General features: G+C 45.1%; 1 protein-coding gene across 13 annotated transcripts in view; it reads right to left on the reverse strand.

Annotated features, from left to right (window-relative positions):
* The window catches only part of patj (PATJ crumbs cell polarity complex component), a 101883-nt gene continuing 73902 nt past the window's right edge, over window positions 1-27981 (reverse strand). For all 13 annotated transcript variants that reach the window (XM_082524221.1, XM_082524228.1, XM_082524229.1 and 10 more), the window contains 19 exons: window positions 21536-21732; window positions 20954-21045; window positions 10812-10896; window positions 9840-9932; window positions 9675-9761; window positions 8442-8498; window positions 8189-8246; window positions 7994-8100; window positions 5871-5954; window positions 5386-5579; window positions 5028-5175; window positions 4242-4328; window positions 3542-3683; window positions 3419-3456; window positions 3010-3132; window positions 2643-2747; window positions 1745-1848; window positions 1540-1663; window positions 1-1457 (listed from right to left, as the gene is read on the reverse strand). In XM_082524221.1, the coding sequence (XP_082380347.1) occupies window positions 1311-1457; window positions 1540-1663; window positions 1745-1848; window positions 2643-2747; window positions 3010-3132; window positions 3419-3456; window positions 3542-3683; window positions 4242-4328; window positions 5028-5175; window positions 5386-5579; window positions 5871-5954; window positions 7994-8100; window positions 8189-8246; window positions 8442-8498; window positions 9675-9761; window positions 9840-9932; window positions 10812-10896; window positions 20954-21045; window positions 21536-21732 (2072 nt within the window). In that variant the 3' untranslated portion in view covers window positions 1-1310. The remainder of the gene's footprint in view (window positions 1458-1539; window positions 1664-1744; window positions 1849-2642; window positions 2748-3009; window positions 3133-3418; window positions 3457-3541; window positions 3684-4241; window positions 4329-5027; window positions 5176-5385; window positions 5580-5870; window positions 5955-7993; window positions 8101-8188; window positions 8247-8441; window positions 8499-9674; window positions 9762-9839; window positions 9933-10811; window positions 10897-20953; window positions 21046-21535; window positions 21733-27981) is intronic.

Below are 27981 nucleotides of genomic sequence, written 5' to 3' on the forward strand. Positions count from 1 at the left end.
GTTTGGCTGGTTGTGATGGCAGAAAAAAAAAAAAAAAAAAGGGAAGCTGACAGTCAGCGGCGTTACGCTCCACATCGGTCTTCACTTTTACAATAACGGCTACTACACGGCTAACAGTGGACCACAGAAGAGATGCTAGGCTAACATCAGCCACATCTTTCCCTTTTTGTTCCTCTGGTTCCATTCGTGAAAGGTTTCCCATCAGTCCGTGTCTCAGTTAGTATCAGTTAGTGCAGGCTGATTTGGCCATGCCTCCGCCAGTACGGAGCGTTGTGTCGATCAAAGGATAAATAACAGCAGAGCTTCTCAACCTGGTTCTGGGTTATGACATCAGATTTTGTAGTTGGGTTGGGTCGGTTCCACGATTACGGGACAGAATTGATGCTACAGGATATCAGCTGACTCGTTTTTATCTCTACCTGAGAACAACGTGGTGCGAGATCAGTTTATTAGCAATCAATTAATTCCTTCTCGTTCTCATTCTCTCGAACTAGGCAGGCTGACCAGGTTCAGCTACCCTTGGGCAGACTCCACTTACACATCCTTGGTGATGGTCGTCCCGGTTCTGGAAAAATGCTTTAACTGCAAAATCAGTCAATCAGCACCCAGTGAGAAACAAATGAGCCACTCGTGTTGCTGCACAGTCGAGGACAGCTTGAGCTGGGTGGTGTCAGACCGACCTGCTCGTTATTGTAGTAAAGATGAAAGGGGGGGCAGAACATTGATCTGGCGGTATTTTGGATTGAGCTGCTACGCTGCTCACAGCCATTATTCTGTGAGCAGGTTTGTGACCGCTGATTCTGCAGATGCAAAATAACTCACCAGCAGCGCTTCAAAGATGAGTTACTGCTCCCGAAGGCGCATCTGGAAGGACCACCAACTGCAGTCCAAGAGGGTGGACAAGAGCAAGGTAACTACACTTTATTATCTGTTTAGGAGCTTTGATTTGTGGTATTTTAGAAAGCGTGGGCATGCCTGTTTAAGGATTAAATATTACAGCGTGAAAACTACAGCGCGGGAAGTTTACTTTAGATCCAAACAGCGAGCACGAACACATCAGCTGAGACCCAATGTGGCGCCCTGACCCAGAGGTTGAGAAGCTCTGTTTAACATGTAAAGAAGGCCAAAACCCACCAACCCGTGCACAGGAAGTGTGCGCGCGCGCGTGTGTGTGTCTGACACCGTTTCTTTTGTCAATTTTTTGCGTGTTGGGGTTCAGAGTGACTATCAGAGTTGTTGTCCAGGAGTCTGAGCGTGTGCGTCGCAGCAGGAGCTCCGTGTGTGTGTGCAGGTGTGTGAGCAGACGTGTGTTATGACAGGACATCCAGCGTGACCGTTCCTCTCTGTTTTTTCAGGATGGCAACGGCCTGTTCGTGCGTCGCTCCCTGCAGACTCTCTCCGTTCACCGCCAGGATCTGATCGCCTCGTTTCAGACGCCCGTCCGCCGCTGCCGCGCCCTGAAATCAGCCGACACGCAGCACGTTTACATTCCCAGTGCCTCGCAGCACGTGACATCATCAGACAGAGACGGGTCCTGACCTTGCTGAAGACTGTCTTCACGTAGATCGGCAGGTCTCCGTGCGGACTGCCGAAGCCACCGACGATGCTGAAGCCGAGCCCCTCTGAACCTTTTTCTAGGCTGATGCTGCGAGGCCGTGGACCGCTGACGAGGAGGGGGAGGAGAGACTCTGGGTCAGATCAGTACTTCCTGTCATTACTCCTGAGTGTGTGTGTGTGTACTCACTCAGGCTCTGCTGTGTGTGTGTCAGTGTTGTCCGAGGGAATGGAGCTGCTGGTCAGACTTTCCACCTGTGAGACGATGGCGCTGATGTTGGTGTCCGCCACCACCTGAGAAGCGCACACACACAAACACACACACACACACCCAAAGAGAAATCAGAATAGTTCATGTGTGCTCTGAATGCAAACACGTGACAGACCTCTCTCTTTACTGAACATTTTTATCCCCCGAGTGACGAACGTGACAGTAAAAGGGCGTTTTATGAACAAATCCCAAAGCAGCACAAACACTGGGGAACGCAGGCAGTATTTACTTCATGTCATTTGGGTGCACACACACTGATTAATGATGATGCTGTCGAGAAGCTAATCATGAGCTCCGGAGGCTCTGGTGTTGTAGAGAGACTTTCCCATCGAGTGATCCAGAACGTCTCACCCGGGCTTCCATGTTCTTCCTGTGATGCTCACAAATAAAACAAACTTCTGATAACACACGGAGAGTAAAATCTCTCTGTGTGTTATCAGCTCATTGCTGCGTCTTAGGTTTGTCGGGCAAAGATCAGGCAGTGGATGAACTTCCACCCTCTGGCTTCAGGGGGCATTAACAAGCTCACTGTGGGTCACAAGTGCTCACAAGTGTTTTTGAACCAAAAGGCGTTCCACAGTGGTTCTTCTTTTTATTGTTTTACTTTCTCCTCCAATCAGAGGAAGAATGCACAGTGTGTGTAGTCCAGACTCCAGTGCAGCCCCCCAACAGTTGCAGACATTACTTGGCCTGACCCTGTTGCCCGCCTCAGTTTTCCAGTAAATCTGCTGTAATAGTGGGTCACATGCTGGAGTATTGCTCACCACCTGCATTCTCACAGTCCTCCCCGTGTACAGGTGTGCCAGGCATGTTTTACCTGCAGGCTGATGTTTCCGTAGCTGTTCTTCAGCATGGCCACAACCTCGCTGTGAGACAGGCCGTCCACAGACTGCCCGTTAACACTGACGATCCTGTCTCCCACCTGAAAACACAGAGAGACACGTTTCCATCACTTCCTGGAGACGGCCTCATCTGTCCAGCCTCCTCCTACCCTTAAACCAAGCCTTTATACTTAGAACTGATCCAACTTTTGCTTTAGGGGGGCATCGTGGCCCTGTGACGAAGTCTGCTCCCCGCCTGCACACCCACACAGCTACAGTGAGACTAAAGTTTGGTTTCAGCCTGTTTTTTTCACATGGTTGGTGGGTGCAGCTTTCAGGTGGAAAAGGCGTGGTCTCAGTCACCTTGAGCTGGTGGGTTTTAGCAGCAACTCCGCTGGCCTGAATCATGGCGATGAAGATGGGGATGTCACCCAGAGGACTGCCCTTCCCTCCTGCTACACTCACCCCAAGGGAGTCGCCGAGACCCTGAGATACACGGGTGGAAGAATAAAAGGAGAGCAGAATGACATCTAGCTTTAACCATGAAATCACAGCTACGGGTCTTTCTTATCCAGGACTCACTGTTTTTGTTTTTTCTTGTGGTTTGATGGAAATAAAAATATAAAATAAAAGGTGGACGCAGACCTTCTCACTGTGCGGTGACAGTGACATCTGGTCTGCACTATTCATGTGAGTTTTTATTTTACAGCAATCCAGGGATCAGAGGTCAGGTGACCTACAGTGTGTTTGTATGTGCATGTGAGGTCATTACCCTGGTGATCTCCACTGTTCGGATGCCTTCGTCGAGCCCTGCACACACAGCAGAGAAAACGCGATCAGTGCTCTCTCTGTAATCAACACATTTGCATCACTCTGACCAATCACATGTGTCTACCTGAGGTGGAGGAAGTGATTTCACCAGTGGGCTCGGCGTTGTTATTGAGGGGCAGGCTTGAAGTTGGGGGGTCAGATGGCTCAGGTGACTGTGTGAGGGACGGAGCTGGAACGCCTGAGCTGTTTGTGCTGGCGTGACTCATCTGAAACAGGAAGTGTCATATCAGCTCACGCTGCTCGCCATGTCAGAGAAAGAAAATCTAGTTCAGGTGCTCCCAGGTGAGGAGGCATGTCCATCATCGCTTTACAGTTTACACAGGAAGCAGGTTTATTTTGTTAAAGCTGAGATCAGGACAATCCTGGCGCTCTGTTCCAGAATGAACTCAGACCCGGGGTGGGTCATTGTGGGTGAGAGGAGCAGAAGGAAAAGCTGGTGAGCCATCCAAGCCTGCTGGTTTGAATCCCTGCTCAGGTGTCCTGACTAACATAAGCACAAACAAAAAAACAGAAAGGGCTAAACTCTGATTTAATGAACCCGTCTCTCTGTGCTCTTCTTCTCTCCTCTTTCCCTACTGACGGTCGCCCCTCCCCGAGCCTGGTTCTGCTGGAGGTTTCTTCCTGTTAAAAGGGAGTTTTTCCTTCCCACTACCACCAAGATCTTGCTCATGGCGATCTGATTGTTGGGATTTTGTATCTTTGGGCTTGTAGTATTGCTTATCTTACAGTGTTAGGGACCATCATAAATCTGAACTCTCTCACACCTGGCTCCCATGTGAGTTACGTCTGGATGTGATCCAGGAGGCAGCTTTGAGTCGGCCGAGCTCCAACAGGACAGGACCCCGAGCACACTGCAGGATGGACACACACACACAAACACACACACACGTTAAACCAGACCACCTCAGAGCTGCAGTAAAGACTTTTATGGTAAACTAGCGCTGAAGTTTGCATCAATTTGAGATCATCTCAAAAAAAGTGTGACGCTGACTTTGAGCGAAGTCGTGGAAAGCTTTAACAGCGGGAGGAATTTACTGTTGTGTTACAGGGCTGCAAATAAGTGAAACATCCACATCCATGCGGGGAAACAGGAAGTGAGGGATGCTAACGCATTCCTGCAGCTCTGTGTTAACTCTGAAATGATTTCAGCAGCAGAAGCACACAATAAAAAGTCTGCTTTCAGAGTTGGATTCAGGTAGCGTGGTAAAGACCGAGCAGCAGTGTTGGAAGAGAAAGTGCTGGAACATGTTCCCTGAATTCCTCGTGCACTCTTTGTGTCCTCGAAATTTTACTTTTTCTACGTGAAGAAACACGTTCATGCACCGCCTCTTTAGTGTTTGTGGAACAATCTGAATCCAGTAAACTGATTTTTTTTAGGTCTGTCAGTGAAACACAGAAATCTCTCACTTCTAGTGACCGACCAATGAAAATGATCTGTTAGTGCGTGAAATAAAAAGCTCCGCCTCAGCATGTGCTTCTGATTAAATGTAGTATCAGTACTTCTACAGATCAGTGTTACTGCAGTAAACGCTCACAGTACTGTTCAGCACCTTCAGGATGGCAGCCACAGCTTCCTGGGAAGCATGTCTCGCGTCATCACCATTCACTGACAGAATCTGATCTCCCTGCATCAGCCGGCCGTCCAGCTCAGCGGCGCCCCCTCTGACCACCTCTGAGATAAACACACCGCTGCCACTCCTGGGACGGACAGACAGACAGACAGACAGACGACATTTTCTCATCTGTAATCAAAAAAACGTTCCAAGACAAACTTTAAGCAGAAACAGATTTAACTCTGATGTTTTCCTGTCGTTATAATCAAAAATGAGACGTAATCCTCCTAAAATCAGATCTCATGACTTCCTTAATTTTCCTGACAGGTTTTTTTTTTTTTTTTTTAATGCGGACCTCTTCCCGACGATGCTGAGCCCCAGCCCTCTGCCGCTCTTCTTCTGCAGCTCCACCTTAAAGACGTCCAGGTTCTCCTCATCTCTGTACTGAGCCTCGTCCCTCAGGACTGTCAGACGGACCTTAGCCGGTGTCTGACGCAGGGCGGCGATCGCCTCCTCGTGGGACGCCCCGCGGAGATCCACTTCATTCACCTACACACACACACACACACACACACAGACGGTGGATGTATGAGCTGTGTTTGAGCAGGGGGAGCTGAAGCAGGTTAGTTTCTGAGCAGACAACATTAGATTCAACTTTCAAATCTAAATATCTTTTTGATCCAACTGAGTTTTTGACGACTCTGCAGAAGGTCGGACCTCCTACTGTGAGCAGTAACTACATTCGCCAGCTAACGTTATGGCTCGTATACATCCTGTTAATGATGTAATGACAGGTAGATGGGCGCCTCCTCCCGTGGGTGGTGCTGTGTCTGTGAATACCTCCAGTATCTGGTCTCCGGCCCACAGACGCCCATCTCTGGCTGCAGCTCCTTCTTCGTACACCTCGTGGATCATGATGGCATCCTAGTGGAGAAACAAGAAGAGAGGGTGAGGCCTGGCTAGAGTCTGTTCATGAACTGAAGATGAAGAAGACTGATCTTCATCATCAGAGTGGAACGCTGTCCTGGCTTCATGTTAAACAGTAAGGATGGGTATCGTCACTGATTTCTAGAATTGATTTGATTCCAATTCACAAGGTCCTGATCCGATTCGATTCAATTTTGACTCCGACATTTAGAAATATTATAATCTCTCTCTCTCTCTCTTCAAATATTTTTACAGTGAAGCACAAGTAACGATTACAAAAATGCCCCATGGGCCCTCATTGCTTAATTTTTATATTTTTATCACCAAGAAAGGGGGAAAACAACAACAACAAAAAATGAAACAGACAACCAAGACGGTAGAAAAAGCCAAACAACAACAACAACAACAACAACAAAAAAATCTCCCTCCCCACACCCTTCCCTGATCCCAGAGTGCTATCACTTTGTTATAACCTAGGGTAAAGCCCACATAGTAGTTTCTTGTTTGTCCATAGTTTCCAGATACTCAGTGAGTGACCTCCAGATTTGATCATAGTCCTCCAGTTTGTCATTTATAGAAATGTTATAATTCTGATCATTTATGACTGGTGGGTATTAACCCTAGAACACTATTGCTATAAATAAACTATAAATAAACACAATCACTAATACCGGGTGATTTTTACGTGATATAATATGACCAACAAAACGTACTTGTCATCAAAATATATCAAAATATGACAACACATGACAAATCAGAGTGGTCTGCTTTTACTTTCAACTGTGCCATGTCTAACAAAATGAAAAAAAGTGTCATGGGGTGACCCTAAAATAATGCTCCAAAATGTAAATGTATTTGCTCGGGTGAAAATCACCCAGCGATAGTGTTCTAGGGTTAACCAAGCAAATAATTCAGAAAACAGAGATTTGAGATGGGAAACTGTTCTTGAAGTACACTGACAGAGAGAGAAAGAGCTGTGCAGGAAGTGTGATTTTATCGTGGTGGAAGCAAAATAGCAAAACTAAGAGGGAATTCATGTCGATGTTTATGTGAAGCGAAATGTGAAGCGTAGTTTGGATCTTCTTTTGCTGCTGGTTCAGTCAACTTTCATTGGAGAGTGACTAAACCTGCAGCTTCAGAATCTGTGAGCTGTCGGCTTTCAGCTCCACCTGTACGTACACGTCTGGGTACGTGCCATCGGGTGAGAAAGACGACATTTCACTGATTATGATGCATCGGGTCCGCACTTTGTGTTTACGTCTTTTTGTGGAATCCTGCTCTCATTTACTGCTTTAGCTGTTTGGTGGTTGTTGAAATAATTTTGTGAGGTTTAACCTTAGATTCTGGCATTTCTGGCAAAATACATTTATATTTAAAAATTGATTTGGGATTTAATGAATCGATATGACTTTATTCAAGCCGAAATCGATTTTAATCAGAAAATCGATTATCGAAAAAGGCTGAGCATTCTCAGCACCGTCCTCGATGCTGAGGAGAGTGTGAGACTCTCACTCAAGTCTGTCTCACACCAAATACTAAACACAGATTCTACAGGTAAAGTGTGAACGTCAGGCTTTCTGTCACAGAACGGTGTGTCCAGCACTCTTTCCTGATTGCCTGTCAGTCAGCCGGTTATTTTCTGTAAAAACCTTATTTAAACGGAGAAACAATTTAGCTGCACACGGGAACATCTAGCGTGTTTGGTGCCAGTTTAGCTCAGTGGGATGAGCTGGCAACCACGTGCCATGGGCCCGGGTTGGAGTCTGACCCGTGGACCTTTGCTGTCTTCCCCTCCCTCTCTCTCCCTGCTTTCCTGTCTCTCTACACTGTTACTATCAAATAAAGGCAAAAACAATAATTAAAAATCTGACACTTTTTAAGGAGTTTCCAGCATTTGTGATCCTTAATAACTTTAAAAGGACGGACAGTAACAGCTGTTAGATCATCACTGATGCTCACAGCTGGTTACAAAAGCAGGTATAGCACTGGACTGTAAAGTTACACACGGTGTGTGTGTGTGTGTGTGTGTGTGTTACCAGCTGTGTGTCTCTTCCTCCCACTATACTGAGTCCCAGTCCAGATCGACCTTTGCAGATCTCGAGCAGTGTCTCCTGACCAGGAACCACAGCACAGCAGGTTGGGTCTGAGGAGGACGAGGATCAGTTTACTCTTAGAAACATGAAGTCTGCATGTCGATCTGATTTTTCACAGTTAAATGTCTGTGTTTGTACCTCTGTGCTGATCGGGGCTGATCAGAGGAGGAGAAGCTGCCATCCGTTTACTGTGTGACTGGACACACACACACACACACACACACACACACACACACACACACACACACACACACACAGATCAGATGTATTGATAGAGGCTTTTGTGTGACTGATAAGAACAAACTGAGCGAAGTGAAATAAGTCCATAATAACAGCAACCACATGATCTCATCTTTAACTTAAAGGATATGGGCGCTTCCTGTGAGGTTACCTGCTGCTCCAGTGTAGCCTGCAGCTCATTTTCTGGAGACTCTGTAGCTTTCAGCCTCTGCAGAGGAAACAGAGCACAGCGGGTCAAGGAGACACATTCATGTCCTCATTCAGTCACATTTCTGGGACATCTGGAACAAAACCCTGAGGACAAAGTTTGTAATATGAAATATGTCGTCTTGATGCATTCTCAATCATCCAGGTAAGTAAATCTCCAAAGGTTGATTCTGTTCATCTGGACGTAGCGTTTTCAGTGGGAGAAACGTTTCGTCACTCATCCAAGTGACCTGTCCAGGATGTGGACATCCTCATCATTGAAAGAGTGTCCACTGGCCTGTAGGTGTGAATAGATTGCAGAGTCCTGGCCTGAAGAGGTGGCTCTTCTGTGTTGTGCCATCCGCTTTGCCAGAGTTTGTTTGGTTTCCCTGATGTCCTGGCAATCCTCCTGGCACTTAACTGCGTACACTATGTTACTCTGTTTGTTTCGGGGGACCGGATCCTTGGGGTGGAACAATTTTTGGCACATCAATGATGAGGATGTACACATCCTTGACAGGGAGGAACGCTGGTTTGAGCGCGGAGTCAAGGAGGCCATTTACGTGAAAAGGGAAAGACCATCTCTGAATCGAGGAGGGGGCCTAAGGGTACATCTTTCGCCATCGTACAATGCTGTGATTGCAGCCATTCCCCAACTCTCTGTGAATGGTACTCACGGCCATGGTTGTTGGTCAATGGTTATGAGAATTTGCATAATCATGATGAAGGAACTGACCTCCCAGCCTACTGTTCCTCCAGTGGGCTGGTTTCAGTTATTATGCAAATGTACTGTTTATAAGATTTGGGAAACCTGCAGTCAGCTGAGACTGAAGAAGTCTCCCACTGAAAACGTTACATCCAGAGGAACAGAATCAACTTTTGGAGATATGAAATATGTCCCAATAAAATCACTCTTCTGGCTGTTTTCACTTTCTTGGATTTTGGAGACCTGCAGATCTAAGGGTATGTTTTACACCTTATCTCATCCGTCACTCATAATTGTTGATGAGATTCATACACAGGAAAAGTTGACGATGGTCAGGAGTAAACAGAAGACAACAGTTCCAAAATTGGAAAAGTTCACATGAAGTCTGGTCTGTTTGATCAGAGAATGTCAGTATTAAGGTTCCCAAGGGTGAACATTACCATAATAATCTGAACAATTACACCCTGGGGGCGGAGTCTGATGGCTGTGTACCTTTCTGAAAGTGTTGGCCTCTCTCAGACTCTCGGGGACGCTGTTCCTGCTCCTGCTGTTCTGCTCGGCTTCGTCGCTTGGCTCGTCCTGTTAAGCAGACCTCAGATCAGCTCACACTTACAACTCGTTCCCACGTTTCCGTTTCAGATTCAGCTTCACACTCACCGGCGCATCCGACAGCGGGTGGAGCGTCAAGCCGTCGGGGGGGCAGGGCCCGTCAGAGGGGGTGGATCCACTGAGCAGGGTGGGCGAGATACACTGACATACAAACACAAAGAATGAACTTCGGTGCTCGTCTCAAACAAGCAGACGCCACTTTCTTCTCTGTGGAGGTCAAAGCTGAACGTTGTTGTGTTCTGAGCGCGGTCACACAGCTGATGGACTTCCACATAAACAATCAATAACCGACTGTTTCGCGACCCTAAACTTTAAATATGAATAGTTTCTCTTCTTTGTGCAAACACTGAAGGCTCATCCGTCTGTGAAACACTAACATCTTCACAAAGGACAGGAAACATTACCTGAAAACTTTTACCTACACCTCCTGCAAATTCTCACAGGTGAACTTTTTCATCAAGACGACCAAATAAATCAGATCAAAACATTTTACACACAGCAGTCTGAACATTTTGAGGATTAAACCACGGTCATTAAAGAGAACTCCATCCTGCCATTACTCACACTTACATGGACGTTTGGCTAAATGATCTCACGGTGACCTTCACCTGCTTCCTCTGGTCTGTTTCAACTTTGACGACAAACCTTTTTATTCTTTTCACACTATCTGGCTGGCATCATATAGGTTTACACCACAAAATGTCAGCTGTATTGCGGCTTGATGATGACGTGAAGACGTCATGAAAGTGACCAAGCACTGACAAGGTAGCAGTGTATATATATTTTTCTCAAAAAGGCGACATTAACGAGTCTGTAATCACTCAGCCTGACACAGTGACATTACAACAGACAAAAATACTGCTTCATTCAACAAAAGGATTTTAAATGCAGCACCTGATATTTATACCAGGACAAGTGTCACTGCTCAAAACTGGAGAGCACATATCCAAAGGTATGGGGACAGAGAAGCTGTATCCCGTGTGTGTGTGTGTGTGTGTGTGTGTGTGTGTGTTCGTTTACCTCAGGGCTGGCTGGGCTGAGAGAGGGTGGTGGAGGGGGAGAGGGGAAGGGAGGGACGGCCATCTGGTTTATTGCATCGTCGTTTCTGCAGAGACACAGAGAATAACGAGTTTTTCACTTCAGTTTGAACAGACTGCTACACACACGCCCACACCTGTACTGTATTTGATCTCTCCTTTATCTGTGACACTCTGCCCTTTGTTCATGTGAAGCATTCATGTCTAATTACTGACTCTGTGGTAGAAGAATTTGTGGAATTGTTTTATAATATCGTGTAAATATAATCCCTTAGAGATAGGATAGGGTGAGAAGTTCAGCCATTCGGGAGGGGCTCAGAGTAAAGCTGCTGCTCCTCCACATCGAAAGGACCCAGTTGAGGTGGTTCAAGCATCTGACGAGGACGCCTCCTGGGCAAGGTTTTCCGGCCATGTCCCACTGGGAGGAGGCCCCGGGGCAGACCCAGGGCATGCTGGAGAGATATCTCTCAGCTGGCCTGGGAACGCCTTGGTGTTCCCCCGGATAAACTGGAGGAGGTGGCTGGGGAGAGGGAGGTCTGGGCTTCTCTGCTTGGGCTGCTGCCCCCACGACCCCGGCCCCGGATAAGCCGAAGAAATGGATGGATGGATGGATGGATGGAGGGTTTTATAATAATCTACCTGAAACTGATGATGCATGTGGCATCCTTCAATTTGCAATGTCTAAAAATTCTAGATAAAGTGGATCCTCTCAAAATCAGAAAGGCAGCACTGTAAAATCCCCGCCCTGGATCACAGAAGCTATCCGCAGCTTTAGGCAAATCTGCCGTTAAACTGAGCGCCTGTGGAAAGCCACAAAACTTGAGGTTCATAAGCTCCACTTAAAAGAGCTATTATCCACCTTTAACAACATAGTGAAAGATGTGAGAGCCACTTATTTCTCTAAACTACTTGCAGTAAGAAAAAGAAATCCTAAGGTTCTTTCGATACAGTCAATAGCATCATCTCTCCTCCAACTCCATGTATACCAGTCTTCTCAGATATGGATTGCAATGCCTTTTTAAGATTTTTCCAAGATAAGATTAGTGGCCTAAGAGGAAATATAACTCCCTTAGATAGCCCCTTCAACTGTGATCTCCCACATCCCATAATTATGGAGTCTTTTCACTCAGTTTCTTTAAAAGATCCATCGGAAATACTAAGTCAAATGAAACCCTCAACGAGTCCAGCCGATGTCTTACCTACTTCTCTGTTTTTGACACCATTGGGCCCTCTGTGGTCACATTGATAAACTTTTCCCTGCTGTCCGGCTCTGTCCCCAGGTGTTTTAAACAGGGGGTTATTCAACCTCTGCTGAAAAAGCCTAACCTGGATCCAACACTTCAGACAAGCTACAGACACATCTCAAAACTTCCTTTCATTTCTAAAATATTAGAAAAAGTCTCGATAACTTTCAGTCAGGTTTTTGAAAGTTACACTCCACAGAGACAGCTCTCTTTAAAGTCACAAATGACCTTTTGATGGCCACAGACAGAGGTGTTTGCTCAGTCCTTGTTCTACTGGACCTTAGCTCAACCTTTGATCATCAGATCTTAATCCACCACTTAAATCACATGGTAGGGATATCTGGATCTGTCCTAAAATGCATCACATCATTTCTGGCAGTTAGATCACTTTTGGTTTCAGTAGGAAACCTTTGGTCAGATATAGCTGAATTTTCATGCGGGGTTCCACAAGGATTGGTTTTAAGCCCCTTGTTATTTTCATTATATATTCTGCCTTTAGGCCTTATCATTAGCAGTTTCAAAATGATTTCCTACCATCTGTATGCAGATGATATCCAATTGTATATCTCGTTTAAACCTTGGGAATTAGACAAATTATCCATCCTAATGGACTGTCTTAAGTAAATTAATGGTTGGATGGCAAACAATTTTCTGCAGCTGAACGCAGACAAGACTGAGTGTTTAGTTCTTGCTCCAGAGAGTATCAAGCCTAAAATCAGACAACATGTCTGACAAAGGCATCTTTAAATCACATTCAAGCAGTGCAAAATGCCGCAACAAGGCTGTTAACCCACAGTCATGAATTCACTCATATCACTCCCTTGTTAAAGTCCTTGCACTGGCTTCTGGTTGGGTATAGATATCAGTTTAAAATCCTCACTCTAACTTTTATGTCTTTACGAGGAGAGGCCCCCACTTATATCATCGAGCTTCTTCACCCTTACTCTCCAAAACAGATCTATAGATCCACTGATAGTGGTCTTCTGACTATTCCACGGACCCGTTTGAAAACAAAGGATCACGCTTTCCAAACCCTAACACCAATACTCTGGAACAGTTTACACCCCCTCTACGCACCACAGACTCTGTGACTTCTTTTGAAAAACAGCTGAAAACACATCTTTAAGACAGGCATTTGGGTAACGTTCTTGTGTAATATGTTGTTTTGTCTGATATGTTTTTGTATTCCTTGTAAAGTACTTTGTAACACATTCCTGTCTTAAAAAGTGCTATACAAATACATTTTACTTACTTACATCATGCAGGATGATGTAGAGCTGTGATTGGCCTGAGGAATAACATGCAGTGTGTCACATGTGACGCGATATTACAGTGACATGATAATGGAAACAGCCTGAATCCATGTGCCTCCCCTCTGACTCAGCATTGAGCAACAAAGATGGATTTACTTGAGCAGGACAGACTGAATCTGCTCTGGAACTATGCAAAGCTTTGTGACTGTGCCATCAGATTCACCAGTCTCTCTGGCTTAAACTCATTATGTCTGTTGGTTTGGAATTTCCAGAGTGCGTCGTGGAGGTGCAGCAGAGCTGTAACAGCTGCAGAGTAGCTGCAGCTCACCTACAACTTGGACAGAGCAGTGCAGCTCTTTAAACTGCAGCATGACGGTGATGCTTCACATAGCTGAGTGTCAGGGCTCAACAACAGGCTAAAGAAATCTGTGATCCCGGGAGAATCCACAGAGGAGGACAACCGGAAACAAAGCTCCACAGTCCGAGGTCCTCCTCAGCAGCTGCAGGTTTCATCTTTTTAATCTTTTTTAAGTAAAAAAGAAATAAAAACAGACAGATGCTTCAGTTTTACTGTGAAGGCGTCTCCTTGTGTGCTCTTTCGAGTCTCACACTGCAGCATCAGCAACGGTTTCCTCTACGTTGTCATCCATCTGTCACTTTGTGCTGCTGTAGTGAACACTCCTCACTGATGACTCACTCATGTTTCCTCAGCGTAGTCTGTGCAGCTCCTGGTTTCCTCACACCTCTGGGCAATCCCCACCTGATTTCCCCCTCCAGGTGGGAGAGCCCAGTTTTGTTTTGTTTTGTTTTTTTATCCCTCCCCGGATCTTAGTTTGATCAATACATTTAGAAAAAAGGAAACACAGATTTACACAAAAATAGAAAAACACAAAACCGTGAGAACAAACTTCAGCTTCACAAACAGTAAGTTCAAACCTCATCACCCCTGCACTGCAGGGACAGCTAAGCCAGGACTTTCTCATAAAACACTGCCACCTAGTGGTGAAATCTTAAATATTGATTCATCCATTTTCTTCCACGGATCTGAAATTTGATACATTCGGATCACAGCTCTGCCACACCTGCAGAATTTGTGTGTTTATGCCTTACGCAGCAGGTATCCTCTGGCTGTCAGCATGACTGATTGTAAAATGATGTCTGATTGGATAGAAGTCAGGAAATGGGTCGCCTGCTCATTCGATCACTGAGGTCACTAAAAAGTTTGCAAAGGAGTTTCTTGTCTTGGTTGCTGGTTTCAGCTCTGATTGAATAGAACGTAGTGTTTGCTTTGGAACTGAAGGACCTGTTACAGTCAGAAAGGAGGCCAGAGAAAGCAAACGATCCAGGCCGTATTCATCTGACCCCAAAAAGGCAAAATTGTGATGATGGAAATGTTCAACTTCATGCCAGGACATCACAAACCTAAGATGATATTCAACCTTTATGTACAGTCTCGGCATACATCAACACACTGCAAAGTTCTCATGTCTCAGCTGACTCACGAATGAGAGGAACAGCAGGCTGGAACAAAGCAGAATTAAGTTTTAAACACTGACGTGTAAACAGAAAATGTAACGCTGTAATGGCAGACAGTGTGACACCATCTCTCCTCCTCCTCTTCCTCTCCTGATAGGGCCATAGCTGTAATCCAAACTTAGGCTCAGTCCACCGGGCCCGGCTGAAGCCGCATTTATTATATCTACAACTGCAGCAACAGCTTGGCGGGTAACAGAGCAGAAAACAGCAGCAACGCCCCCCCAGAGAGCCGGCAGACATGAAGGAGGGCGTAGTGCCATGTGGAACAACTCCGCCGTCACTTCAAACCCTCAGAGGAGGTGTCTGAAGCTCGTTGGATTTGAGGCATCGCCATTAAATGGAGCCATCTGCATCACGGGAGCCGCTAAGGTCCTCGTCCTGTTCTTATGTTCATTCTCAGAGCTCATTACTGCAGCACTCAGTCCGAGGATGCTGAACACGGCGAGAGCGCCAACGTCCTGCAGCTCTGACACGATTTAATCAGAGCCGCAGGAGGAAGGAAGAAAAAGAGAGAGAGAGCGTGAGAGAGAGAGAGCGAGAGAGAGGACCATCATAAGAGTCAAAACAGAACACTGATATGATCAGGGAATCATGGGAGGAGTCCCTTCATCTCTTCCAAACACACCACCTCCTCATCCTCTCCCTCCTCCGCCATACTGATTCATTCTAAAGACCACGTTTACCCTGAGAGGCGGACGTCATTCACGCTGCAGGAAGAATAAAAGTCCTGAATGCAGCACAGAGATACAAACTCAACTGCAGGAAACAGCTTCCTTCATTTATTCAGCCAAAGAAAAATATTCACAAGGAAACATTACATTTAGTATGATGATCATAAAAACATAAAAAAGTTGCTGCGTTTTAATATTTCAAATTCAAAAAACAAAGGACGTTAAGAAACAGGAGACATAACATCATGGCCAGAATATCTGCATAGTGTTCAGAGATGAGCAATAACGCGTTACAAGTAACACGGTTACTTTTTTCAAGTAACGAGTAAAGTAAGGGATTACTATTGCAAAAAAGTAATTAGATTACTGTTACTTTCCTGTAAGCACGCTGCGTTAATGCGTTACTAAACCATGATTTTGTTTGTGAGAGTGTCTCATGACACTGACGTAAGTACGTGCAACGTTCGTGGTAACAGACATGTGCAGATCAACAATGGATAATATGGATTGCGAATATGACTATACAGCGTTTAAAGCATGGAAGTACTGACCTTACTTTGAGTATAAATCCGTAAAAAGTGAAAAAAAACATCTGCATGTGCTGTACTCTCCGTGGGAAGAAAACTTATTTCTAGAGCGTAAAAAACCCTAAACTTCTGAGCAAGTACCTCGCATGCTGCCACGGGAATGTGAAATTCACAGAGAAACCCCCCACTGACAAGACTGCTGCAGCAACGGGCAAACCGCCGCCTGCTCCACTTCTGCTAAACAGGTGAAAATAGATTTAAGAGTGACAGGACATTCATGAACTATCATGAGTACATGATAGTTCAGTGTAGACCCTTCTACTTGCTGAGAGAGCTCACACCGGTCACAATAATAGCAGTTTATGTTAGAGATGGCACGATACCACTTTTTTATGTCCGATACCGATACCGATATCATAAATTTGGATATCTGCCGATACCGATATGAATCCGATATAGTGTTTTTTAATCAACAAAACTGTTTTTTAAATATCTTGCTGCATTTTGCAAGTCTGCAAGTTCATACTCAAGTTTAAAACAACAACTACACTAAAGCTATTCTGTTATACCTGTATACAAAAAAAATATTTCATAGTTCAGCAATACTGATCAATCTAATAAACTTAGACCTACACCATCCTCCCTATTCTGGTATTTTAAAGAGTACTTAGCGTAAATATTAAGCAACCTAACTAATAGGGTTCCAACTCCCAGCAACAACAAAAAGAAATAAATAAAAAATAGGGAACCACCCCTCACGCGCCACCTCATGATGCTTAATCGACGTAATCAACCTTAATTTGATGCAGTGTGAAAAAAAATGCACAGAAATCAATTATTTTTCAAGAAATATTAAATAGATTCAACATCTTTCTTCAACAAAATTGCAGACTGCACAGATGGTACCTTCCCAAAGTAAAAAGTACTACAGCTTACTAGGGTATATATTAGACTTAATAGTCACTATATACAGTAATTGACTTCTATTCATTTTACATCAAATTAAAACTTTGGGTGTCAGATAATTATTTATTAAAAGCTCGACATTTTAAATGAGAATAAGAAAGAAAAGTATGTCTTTGTGCCCCCTTTTCCCTGTTCATGCCCTATCGGCCCCCCTGGCTAAACTTTGCTAGATCCGCCCCTGCACAGTTACCAGCCGTCAGCTACATAGAAAAAGATCCTGGTGTAGAAAGAAATATTAAATAAATTCTAACAACAGCTTATCAAGCTTAAACGTTCTGCTGTTGTTCAGCCGCTGGTTTCCTCTTTCTGGTGCAAAGTGGGCCAAAAACAAAGACGGACTCGCGACAGAAAAGCCGATCAGCTGATCATTTAAGCAGTTTCACGATTGAAGTAGCAGCCGGAGAGCGAGAGGCAGTCGCTTGTTAAGCTTAACGTGGGAATGCTTTACAAACATTCAGAGATGGACTTACACACTTGCTTTACTTCTCTCGGGGATAACTTTGTCGGAGATGAAATGCCAGGTTGCTAGCGAAGCTCCACATGCTATCCAGACCACCGACAGGTCCCGCATGCCACAGCCGCTCTATCACGTGATGCATACTGCTCCGACGTGCTAACGTTCTGAGGTGAGTTACGGCGTGTTGCAAGTTTTGTGAGGTGCTTTCGTGATATTTAATGGATCGGATTACATTTTTTATTTTTCTCCGATATCCGATCCAGTAATTTAGGTCAGTATCGGACCGATACCGATACGTAATATCGGATCGGTCCATCTCTAGTAAATACTTACTTACACTATTGTGTATTTCACACGGAGAGATGCCAAACTGCCTTTCATTGTTCTTGTAACAGTGACAATAAAGAGCTATTCTATTCTATTCTATTCCTTATTGGAGAAGTAATCAGTAATTAGTTACTAATTACTTTTTTGAAGTAACTTGACCAACACTGGTAGTGTTACAGATATCTGTGAGTCAGCGCAGACCAGCATTTGTTACAGCTTCAGTCAGGTTTATCTGTTATGCTGCATTCGTCTTACACCAGCAGAAGAGAAGACTAACACTGACACAAACACTAAGTTGGAAACATCATCAGACTTCCTCTCAACAGTTTTGTGAATAATTACAAAAATAAAACAATGCAATGCTGCTAAATCAGGTGAAACGTATCAGTCAGGTTTCTGACGTCAGACGTCTCTGATGTCAGAAATCAATGATTCGATCAGGTCTCGTTAAACCTGTGAAGTCTGCGGGTTTTGATTGACCATCAGTCACACGTTTCCATCACTGTCTCAGGCCAACACTACAGCTGTCAGGAAGTGACAGACACCGGCGCCGGTGGATTGATGAGGACATCACAGACACATCAAAGTCAGCTGATTGTTGGTTGCTGCTTCCCTGGCTCAGTGAGCACTGATCTCCTGTTTTCCCTGTGATTTACTTGTTTCCATGCCAACACTGGGGTGCAGTGAACGACCAATCAGATGGGGTAAAGGAGATCTTTAGCAGTCTCACACTTCAGACTGACACCTTCATCCACCTCATATTGACCTGCTTTCTTTAATAAAAAGAAAATCAATTAAATAACTTTGAGATGCTCAGCAGTGAAATCTTAACTAAACATCAACCTGGTGGTTTGACCCCATCTAAATGATCAGTATGAGCAGCTTAATATTTCCTGTTTTTCTGCTACAGTTTCATGCAGAATTAGCCCCGTTATTAAAGTATGTTGCAGGGTGAGGCCCCATGAGACGCTTGCTTAACTCCGATGTTTGTCTTGTGAGTCTGTGTGATAAATCTGCCAATCATATAACAGTCAGGAAGTCTTAAAAGCAACATGATGTAGAAACCATGTAAACGTGATCTCATACAGAGAAAAACATCCGGAAGAGAAAATCCGCTGATCTACTGCAGCTCCCTCTCAGGAGGTCAGAGCTGCTTTGACCTGGTGGGCTGGTATGAGGCTATGGTGGTGTTGAAAGTGGGTTGGGATGAAGCTGCAGGGACACTGGGAGTGGGTTAGGATAATTCTGTGAGGATGTGAGACCAGGTTGGGATGAAGCTGTGGGGATGCTGGGAGTGGGCTGGGAAGAAGCTGTGTGGACATGGCAGTGAGCTGGGATGCTGGGAGTGGTTGGAAGGAAGCTATGGGGGATGCTGGGAGTGGGCTGAGGTGTTGCTGTGGGGACGCTGGGTGTGGGCTGGGATTAAGCTGTGGGGATGCTGGGAGTGGGCTGAGGTGTAGCTGTGGGGACGCTGGGTTTGGGGCTGGTATGAAGCAGTGGGAACAATGAGAGTGGGTTGGGATGTGAGCAGTCAATGATCTGCGACTTTTGTCGTTCTGCGAATATCAAATCAAAGAGTGCATGAGAGCCTTACTCACAGATATACCCGCTAATCAGTAACCTCCAATCAAAATCTTCAAATTTCTCTCACCAAACCTGGAGAGAGGTACGGCCTGAAGCTCAGAGAAGGATTTCAACTTAAGTGTCTCTCATTCTGCTGTTTCTCTGATGGCTGAATTTAACTGATGAGTTAAATTAGAAGAGAACAGTGAGGACTTCATTCTTCACCTCTGCCTCTGACATCCTGTCGAAATGAGGGCTGCAGACAAAAAGTTGAATCCTATTTTTCCTTTTATCAAAGCTAACGTCTGCTTTTCACACTTCAAACATGAACAATCTGTGCTGATTAAAGTCTGAGCACATTCACCTGAAACCATCTCCTCCCTTTCATCTCTCCTGTGCTGATAATTTGATCCACTTACAGCTCCGTCACGTCCCATATCAGGTGAAACTGAGTGACAATGTGGATAAACTCTCCTCAGAAAGAGGAGGATAAGCGCGATGGTCTTCATCCTGTCAGGCTGAGGGTTTAAATCTGCGTGACGGAGTGCTAACCCGGCCCCATGAGCCAGGCTTTGGACTTAAACACACCCGCTTGCTTCAAAGCTGCTAATCACAAAAGATCATTTATGGATCTGCAGAGGAAGGAGGAGGAGGAACGAGGAGTATAATCTGCCCATCTCCTCCCTGGATCGTAAATGACTCCTCAGTGAGTGTGAAGGAGGCGTTTCACCGTCCCTGCTGTGGTAAAGCCTGAGCTCTGGGATGCTTTGAGCTTCATCTCCACAGCCTGGGAGTCATCCTCCACATCAGGAAGCAGCTTTTATTTTGAAGGGAATGCAGCTGTGTTTTCCTCAGACTCAGCTGAGCATGCTCAGTATGCATCAGCTGATGATGTGCTGCAGAGAATGCAGTGACAGGAAACAGAAACAGCTTGTTCTTCATGAGTTTCCTGCACAGACCTTCTCACTGACGCACAAGGTTATATTTTTGTGGATGAACGACAGCATCAGAGAATAACTATGATATTATTCACAATCAAGACACACAGCAATAGAACACGCTATACAGGATAAAAAAGGGGGCGGAGTCAGGAAGTGTTTAGGTCAGGAAACCGGGCAAAGGGTCTGATGCAGCTCACCAGACGGCTTTGCAAAGAAGTCTTTATTAATAATAATAATTCTTTAATAATTTTTAACAACTTAATGCACAAATATTGCTTTAATTATTTTAAAATGAAATATTATTACTGATATTTATTATTACTGTTTGTTTCAGCTGCTGTGAGATCAAATATTATTTAACTTAATTATATGAAATTTTAATTTTTTGTTTTTTGTTTTTTTATTGCTGTAACAGGAGGAAGAGACCACAGCTTGCTGAATCAGACACTGAAAGGTTTATTTGTAAAATGATTTTTTTTGTTGACTGAATAAAAATGTTACTTATTAGTGTTATTAAACTAACACTGGTAGCAGCACCAGTGTTAGTTTAATAACCAAAAGGTTCCATAACGCAGCAGGCCACTGTGTATGGAACCTTTTTTAAATGCTCAGACTTTCCCACCATGCACTGCAGTCCTACCTGAGCAGGATGAGCTTCACCTTGGAGGTGGCACTCTTAATGATGGCTGAGGCGTTCTGGTGGCTCCGCCCATAAAGAATCTGGTTGTTAATCTGAAATGCAGACAGAGGGGTGGAGACGAGTTACCTGATGTCCACAGGTGCTGAAAGTGAGGGAGGGTTATTACTTCCTGAATACAAACAGACAGACAACAACAGTAGTAAATGTGTCCTCAGAGCGGCAGACCGCTGAAAGGTCCCCGAGAACTACAAGAAACAAAATGTTATATCAATACACACACACACACACACACACACACACACACACACACACCAGATCGACCTGAGAGCTGCACTCAAGTGTTTTCTCTTCAGTCTGATGCATCTGCTCGTCTGCAGGTAGAAGAGCCACCTGCATGAGGCTTTGACATAATTGACAAAAACAAATTTATAAAAAAAAAAAAAAAAAAGGATGGCCCAGATGTTGCAGATGTTGCACCAAATTCCTCACACATGATTAAAGTCATCTCTCATGAACGCCATGCTTTCACTCTCACTGTGGTTGATGTAATTTATGTAAAATGATAATCTGGACTCTTCTCACCTCCAGAAGCTCATCTCCAATCTGAATGCGCCCATCGCGGGCAGCCGGCCCCCCGGGATGGAGCCCGACCACGAAGATGCTGACGCGGGAGCGATCCCTGTTCCCCGCCAGGCTGAGGCCCAAACCCTGCCGTTCCTTCTCCAGCTCCACGCATAGCAGCTCCCCTCGCAGGTCTCCATAACGCTCACACCACCGCTCTGCAGCCCAGGGAAGAGGAGGAGAACCAGGAGAGGAGAACAACCAACATGAGAAATTATACACCTCTCACAAAAACACTTTTTAATCAGAGCACATCATCAAGTCACTTAAATTCCTGGATATTGATCTGATCAGGTAAGGATCAGAGGGGGGTGCAATAGAGGGGCAACAATGAGACAACCCCAAACCAGGAATGTTTTTAATTTTCCCCTCCTCGTCTTTTATGACTGCATTTGGCTAAGATCAGTGTCACTGCTGGTAGCATGAGGTAATACCAGGACCCTACAGAGGTTGCACAGGTAGTTCAACTCCTCCAGCGTGGAACATCAATACGTGCCACTGCCAGAAGGTTTGCTGTCTCCCAGCACAGTCTCAGGAACATGGAAGAGATTCCAGGAGAGCCGGACAGGGCCGTAGAAGGCCTTAACCCATCAGCAATACCGGAATCTGATCCTCTGTGCAAGGAGGGAGAGGACGAGCACTGGAAGGGCTACAAAAGGATCTCCAGCAGGTCGCTGGAGTGAACGTCTCTGAACAAGCAACCAGACACAGGCTTCATGAGGGTGGCCTGGGGGCCCGATGCCTTCTAGTGCGCTCACTGCACGGCACCGTGGACCTGACTGACATTTGTCATAGAATGCCCTGTGCTGTTCACAGATGAGAGCAGGTTCACCCTGAGCACATGTGATAGACGTGAAAGGGTCTGTAGAAGCTGTGGAGAACGTTATGCTGGTCTGGGGAGGCTTATCCATGGAGAGACACATAGACCTCTGCAGGTGAGGCAACAGCACCCTGACTGTCATCAGGTATGAGGATGAAATCCTTGGATGCACTCTCAGACCCTACGCTGGTGCATAATCTTTTTGAGCAGTTATATAAATGTGCCAAGTTAAAAGACAAAGAGTCCGAGCACTGATAGAGGTTTATGGCTGTATTTGTTGGGATTCCCAGGAAGCCACTTACATGTGAAAAATAATGCCTCAAATTCACTCAGTGATCAGGAGCCCGGTTTTCGGATTGGCTCATAGACAGGGAGGAGGAGATAAAATTAAAAGCATGAAGGGGGAGGTGAAGAGGAGAAAAATGTGAAAGAAAGTGAGTAAGAAATCCAAAACACAAGAGCAGAAGGGGAGGAGAGAAGAAAGAAGAACAAAGAGGAGCATTTAAGATGTGAAGGAGAAGAGTAACGAGGTGAGGAGGTAATTATGAAACAGAGAGGAGGGAGGATGAGACGAGGAGAAAAGCAGAGACAAATCTGGTGTCAAACAAAAATCAGTTTAATGATCTGTGAAAGAAACAACAAACGGCGAGGGTGAGGAAACCTGCAGCTGAGACTAAACTCCTCCACTGTCAGCAAACGTGCCTTTAATTATTGCTCTTCGTACTTACTGACCTTTCCAGAATCAGTGGCCGCTTTGAAGATGTGAAGGGTTTTGTGTTTTTGGATTTAAAGGTCACTGCAGTTATCAGAGATAAACTGAAAACCAGTAAATCACTTCAAACTGGAGAATAACTGAAACCAGACTTGATTTCCAGGAGACATTCGACAAATTTTACATTTCAAATGTCACGTTCACCGAGTCTGCTGAGACAGCAAACCATCAGCGGCTTCCTGTGACACCAAAGAAAACGTAAAACATCTGCAGTTAAAACGTGACGTTTTTCTTTAGTTTTTACATGGAAGCACAAAACTGAAGACATTAAAACTAATTGTACAAGCTGCAAAGGGAGGTGACACTGAAGGAGAGACTGTCCAGGTTCAAATCATCAGAAAAGTTCATTCTAATTAGCTTCAGCGCAAAGAAGAGGAGGGAGGTGAGGATGAGGAGCCATGAGATGATGACGATGACAGCATTAAAGAGTGCAGACCGATGCCGTCTGCTCACAGGATCATTCAAAGAACATGACCGTCAGCTGTGCTGATGATCAGGCACTTTAGCTGAACCAGAGTCTGAAGAAACTGGTACGATCATTCACAAAATGCATTTTGGGTAAACTTTCAGAACTGGTTAAAGCAGGTGAAAGGTCATGCTTTACCTCAGCATTGACCTGAGAACAGTTTAACGTGCCGGGCTGCAGCCTGCTCCTGTTATAACACACGACAGGTGAGTTTAGTTGGTGTTTTGGTTCAGCCTGCCTCAGTTTGCTGCGAGCAGCCAGAGACACTGCGTATAAAGTTTGATTCACAGCCGAGCAAACCCGGTGAGGTCACGACCGCGTTGGTACTTACCGAAGCCACGCTGCCATGCCACGAAGGCAGAGAGTGCAGTATTTGTAATTTAATACATTTAAAATGATGATGTAAATGGGCCTCTGTCAGCATCAGAACCATGATCAGTGTCAGACTCGGAGATCAGTCCTGCAGCACTTTTTGTTTCCTTTTGTTTGCTCAGGTTCAAGCACCAAAACCTGCTTGTTGAGGGGGCAGGAGGTCAGACCCGTCCTGTGTTTGTGGCTCTGGGGCCCGAGGCAGCAGAAATTCTCTGAGACATGCCTGGAAACAAGTTGAGCGCTTGTTTTTAATCATCATGTTGCTGTCAGAGCACTTTCTGAGGAAAACAAGCTGCCACAAACGCCTCCTTTCCTCTGTGGCATCGACTCAAACGACCAGGTCAGATAAGATCTGATCGGAAGAAGCTGTCACATACTCAGCTACAAACGACTTAACACAACGCCATGAAGCTAAGCACGTCGAGAATCATAGGAAATATCTGAGATGGCAAACAGCCACCCCAAAATATCGTCCACAGCTGAATTACATTCATACATGGACCCGAGAAGAGCCCGCTCTCATCACTAGCTCCTCACACGCCACCTCAGGTACCTGAGGTCACTGCAGCTCCTCTGACATCCAGCAGAGGCAACAGTGAGTCAGGCTCCACAGACCTGATGTTAAAATGTCACAGCAGAAACAAACATGTTTACAGCCTGATACACAAATTGTGTGGTTTGGTATTAGGGGCGTGGCCTTTGCGAGTGACGGGTGGATGGTGACACAGGTAACTGTAGCTGCTACCTGTCTGCTAGCTTCACCTGAACGGGACCTCTGCACTGTGTTTGTGATTTTGGAGCTTTGTGAGCACCCCATCCTCTCACACAAATATGGTCACAGCCAAAATGCTAAAGCAGAGCGTCTGAATGTCCATCTTCTATTTACAGTCTATAGTTGCACACAGACTTTCCCTGCAGCGTTTCCATAAAACACTAAATATAAAAATAACTTTGCATTTGTCTGTGTGAAGCTGGAAAACAAAAATATCTACAGAAAACACACTACCATGCTATTAAAATCTCACACATACACACGCAAACACAGTTTAATCAAAGGCTAACAGTTTTCAGACGGGAGGCAGGTGTGTGTGTGTATTTAATGAGCTATTAATAGCTTTAATGTGACAGGTAACTGCAGGTGTTAATGCCTCTCGGGGTGAGGAGAGGTGGCTGAAGGACGGAGCGCCTCCATCACCGGCTGCTGCTCTGATGATGGAGGCGTGTCAGGAAGAGGAGCAGGCGCACCTTTTATTGTGTGTTTAATGTGAATTAAATTGTTGGGAGTGCTTCTCTTTGTCAGGATGACAGGATGTCTTGTTAAGCTCTCCTTCAGGAGGCTCAATGTGTTCAGCTGCCAGAAATCTATTAAAAATACATAAGAAGCTAAACTGCTGCCCTACGCCCGCAGCACAGAAACCACCAAATTAATTAACCACTTCCACTCCGCTGCTCTGGCCACTCATTTGAAATGGTTTATCAAAGCAGCAGAATGCAGCTCAGAGTTTGGTGTTCAGACTCAGTTCATGGACTGCAGGTGCGTGGTGGTGGACGATGGGACAGCAGCTACGTGTCACAGACAGGACATTATCCAGATGATTAAATAGACTCAGAACCCTGACGGTGAGTTTGGGCTCCGCTTCATTTATGGTGGAAAGATTTTGCAGCAAAAATTGTCCAAAAGGTATAAAAGATTGAATCAAGTTCAGAAACCCAGCAGGTCAGCCTACTTAGCTGCTGCACATCTCCATTCCACTTTGCAACCCACCTTCACCCAGTGCCTCCTCTCATCACTGTCATATCTGTTATGGATGAGGCTCCACCCTCCTGCTGAGGTCACAGAAAAGTCAGTCTGCAGCTTTTAAACAACCAGCAAGAGAAAAATATCAGTTTTTAGTCTTTTCTTCATTATAAATTAAAGTAAAACAGTTTCTCACACTTCAGTGTTTTTAAAGAAGCTAGTTTTAGGCAGATGGAGTGGTTACCCAACATTTCAAAATATATCACACAGGTATTCAGATCTCCTTCTTCGGGTTTGGGAAAGAGTCGTCCATGAATAATTGGGAGGAGCAGAGGCAGAATGCGGTGCTGCCCTCACCCATGGTTATTCGCTTTGGGTAAGGAAAGAAAGAACGAGGCATGGACTACAAGAAGCTCAGCTGCTTCTTCGTACTGAGCAGAGCCAGCAGAGGTGGTGCAGCGTCTAATCATGGCACCCTTCGGGGAGGAGGACTGGGAGGAGATAGACTGCGAAGTCATTGGAGAGATTTTATATCTCATCTGGGCTGAAAGCAGCTGAGGATCCCTCAGGAGGAGGCCAAGCACACTTTCAGGAAAAATCCATGTGGAATATGACACCATTCCCACCTCAGCTTCGGATAAAAACAAGAGGATGGGCAGGTGGGTGAATGTGACCTGCCGAAGTGGTCATCATTACTTCTACTGGAAAGTGAGCAGGAAGTTTATGCAGACCCTGAACTGCAGGTCATAAAAGCTTAAATGTAGATTTAAGGGTTTGTGTGCATACACACACACACACACACTCCAAGCCAAAAAACACACTGTGACTACAGGGGGCGCTGCAAATACGGCGCACATGCATATCAATATATCAATGCAGCACACAGGCTGCCTTCAGCGTGATGGCACCAAGCACCGACTGTCACATAGGGCTGCTCGATTATGGCAAAAATGATAATCACGATTATTTTCACTGAAATTGAGATCTCGATTATTTGGCGATTTTTATTTAACAATAACAATGTATTGAATAATGACTTTAAAGATTGTCAAAAAATAATATAAAATAGTGTGCAAATACTGATAACAGTGCAAATGTTTGCAATATAAAAAAATAAATGAAAAATGTAAACATCTATGTTTAGTAAACTTTGCTACGGTGTTGCTCTGTGGTGCAGCTACAACACCGTAGCAAAGTTTACACACTATGTCTACTTGATCCACGTCTGACTCCGTGAACCATAATGTTTCCACACCACTGAAGTTTTTTTTTTTACCTCTCTTTTCAACCAACAGCAGTCACTCTCCTCTCCAAATAACTTCTGCTTAGCTTTCCGAGCTTCCCTCGGGTCCTCTTAATCAGCGGTCCCCAACCCCCGGGCCTCGGACCGGTACCGGTCCGTTAGTCGTTTGGTACCGGGCCGCGAGAGTTGAGGCTCAGGTGTGAAATGTATAGTTTTCAGGGTTTTTATCGGTTTTCAGCGTTATTTTGTTATCGTTTTTATCGTTTACTCGGTTTTCCTTGGTCTTTTCACGTGTGTTATGAATAAATTTTATTTTTTTCGGTACCGGTACTAGTTTTATTTTGTTGTATTTATCCGCGACACCTTAAAGGCCGGTCCATGAAAATATTGTCGGGCATAAACCGGTCCGTGGAGCAAAAAAGGTTGGAGACCGCTGCTCTTAATTGTTGTGACACATGTTCGAAATGCAGAGAGGTGCGCTCGATTTGCCACACGGAGCAGCGCGAGAGTAAAGCACAAGGGAGGGGCTAATAATCGGCTTAGTCATTTTTAATGATCGTTGAAAGCCCAGATCGTAATCGAGATTAAAATTCGATTAATTGAGCAGCCCTACTGTCACACACTGATGAACACTGTCGCTCTAGCCTGCAGCAGGTTCTCTCTCTCTCTCTCTCTCTCACACACAGCAGGATGGTGGCGTTCCCCTCAGTGTGGTATTCCACTTCATGAATGTTGCTCCAGTTTGTCTCTATCACTTTTCTTCAGAGCCTGCAACCTGGTTTTATTGGGTCCATGAGACCTGATTTTTGCCCCATTTTTTTAAACTTTTCATTCCGCCCTTCCTCTAACACTCTGTAGTCCTCAAGGACAGTTTAGTCCAGTTTAACGGCAGCAGTGGCTCAGGGACCGCCCCCCGATGCGTTCATCAGAGTGTGAGGGCTGCACAAGGCGTAAAAAAGCAAATACAAGCTCAACATGATCCACATTACCATTCCT

Source organism: Aulonocara stuartgranti (genome assembly GCF_965226115.1).
Source record: "Aulonocara stuartgranti genome assembly, chromosome: 23".
In the NCBI taxonomy this organism is placed as follows: domain Eukaryota; kingdom Metazoa; phylum Chordata; class Actinopteri; order Cichliformes; family Cichlidae; genus Aulonocara; species Aulonocara stuartgranti.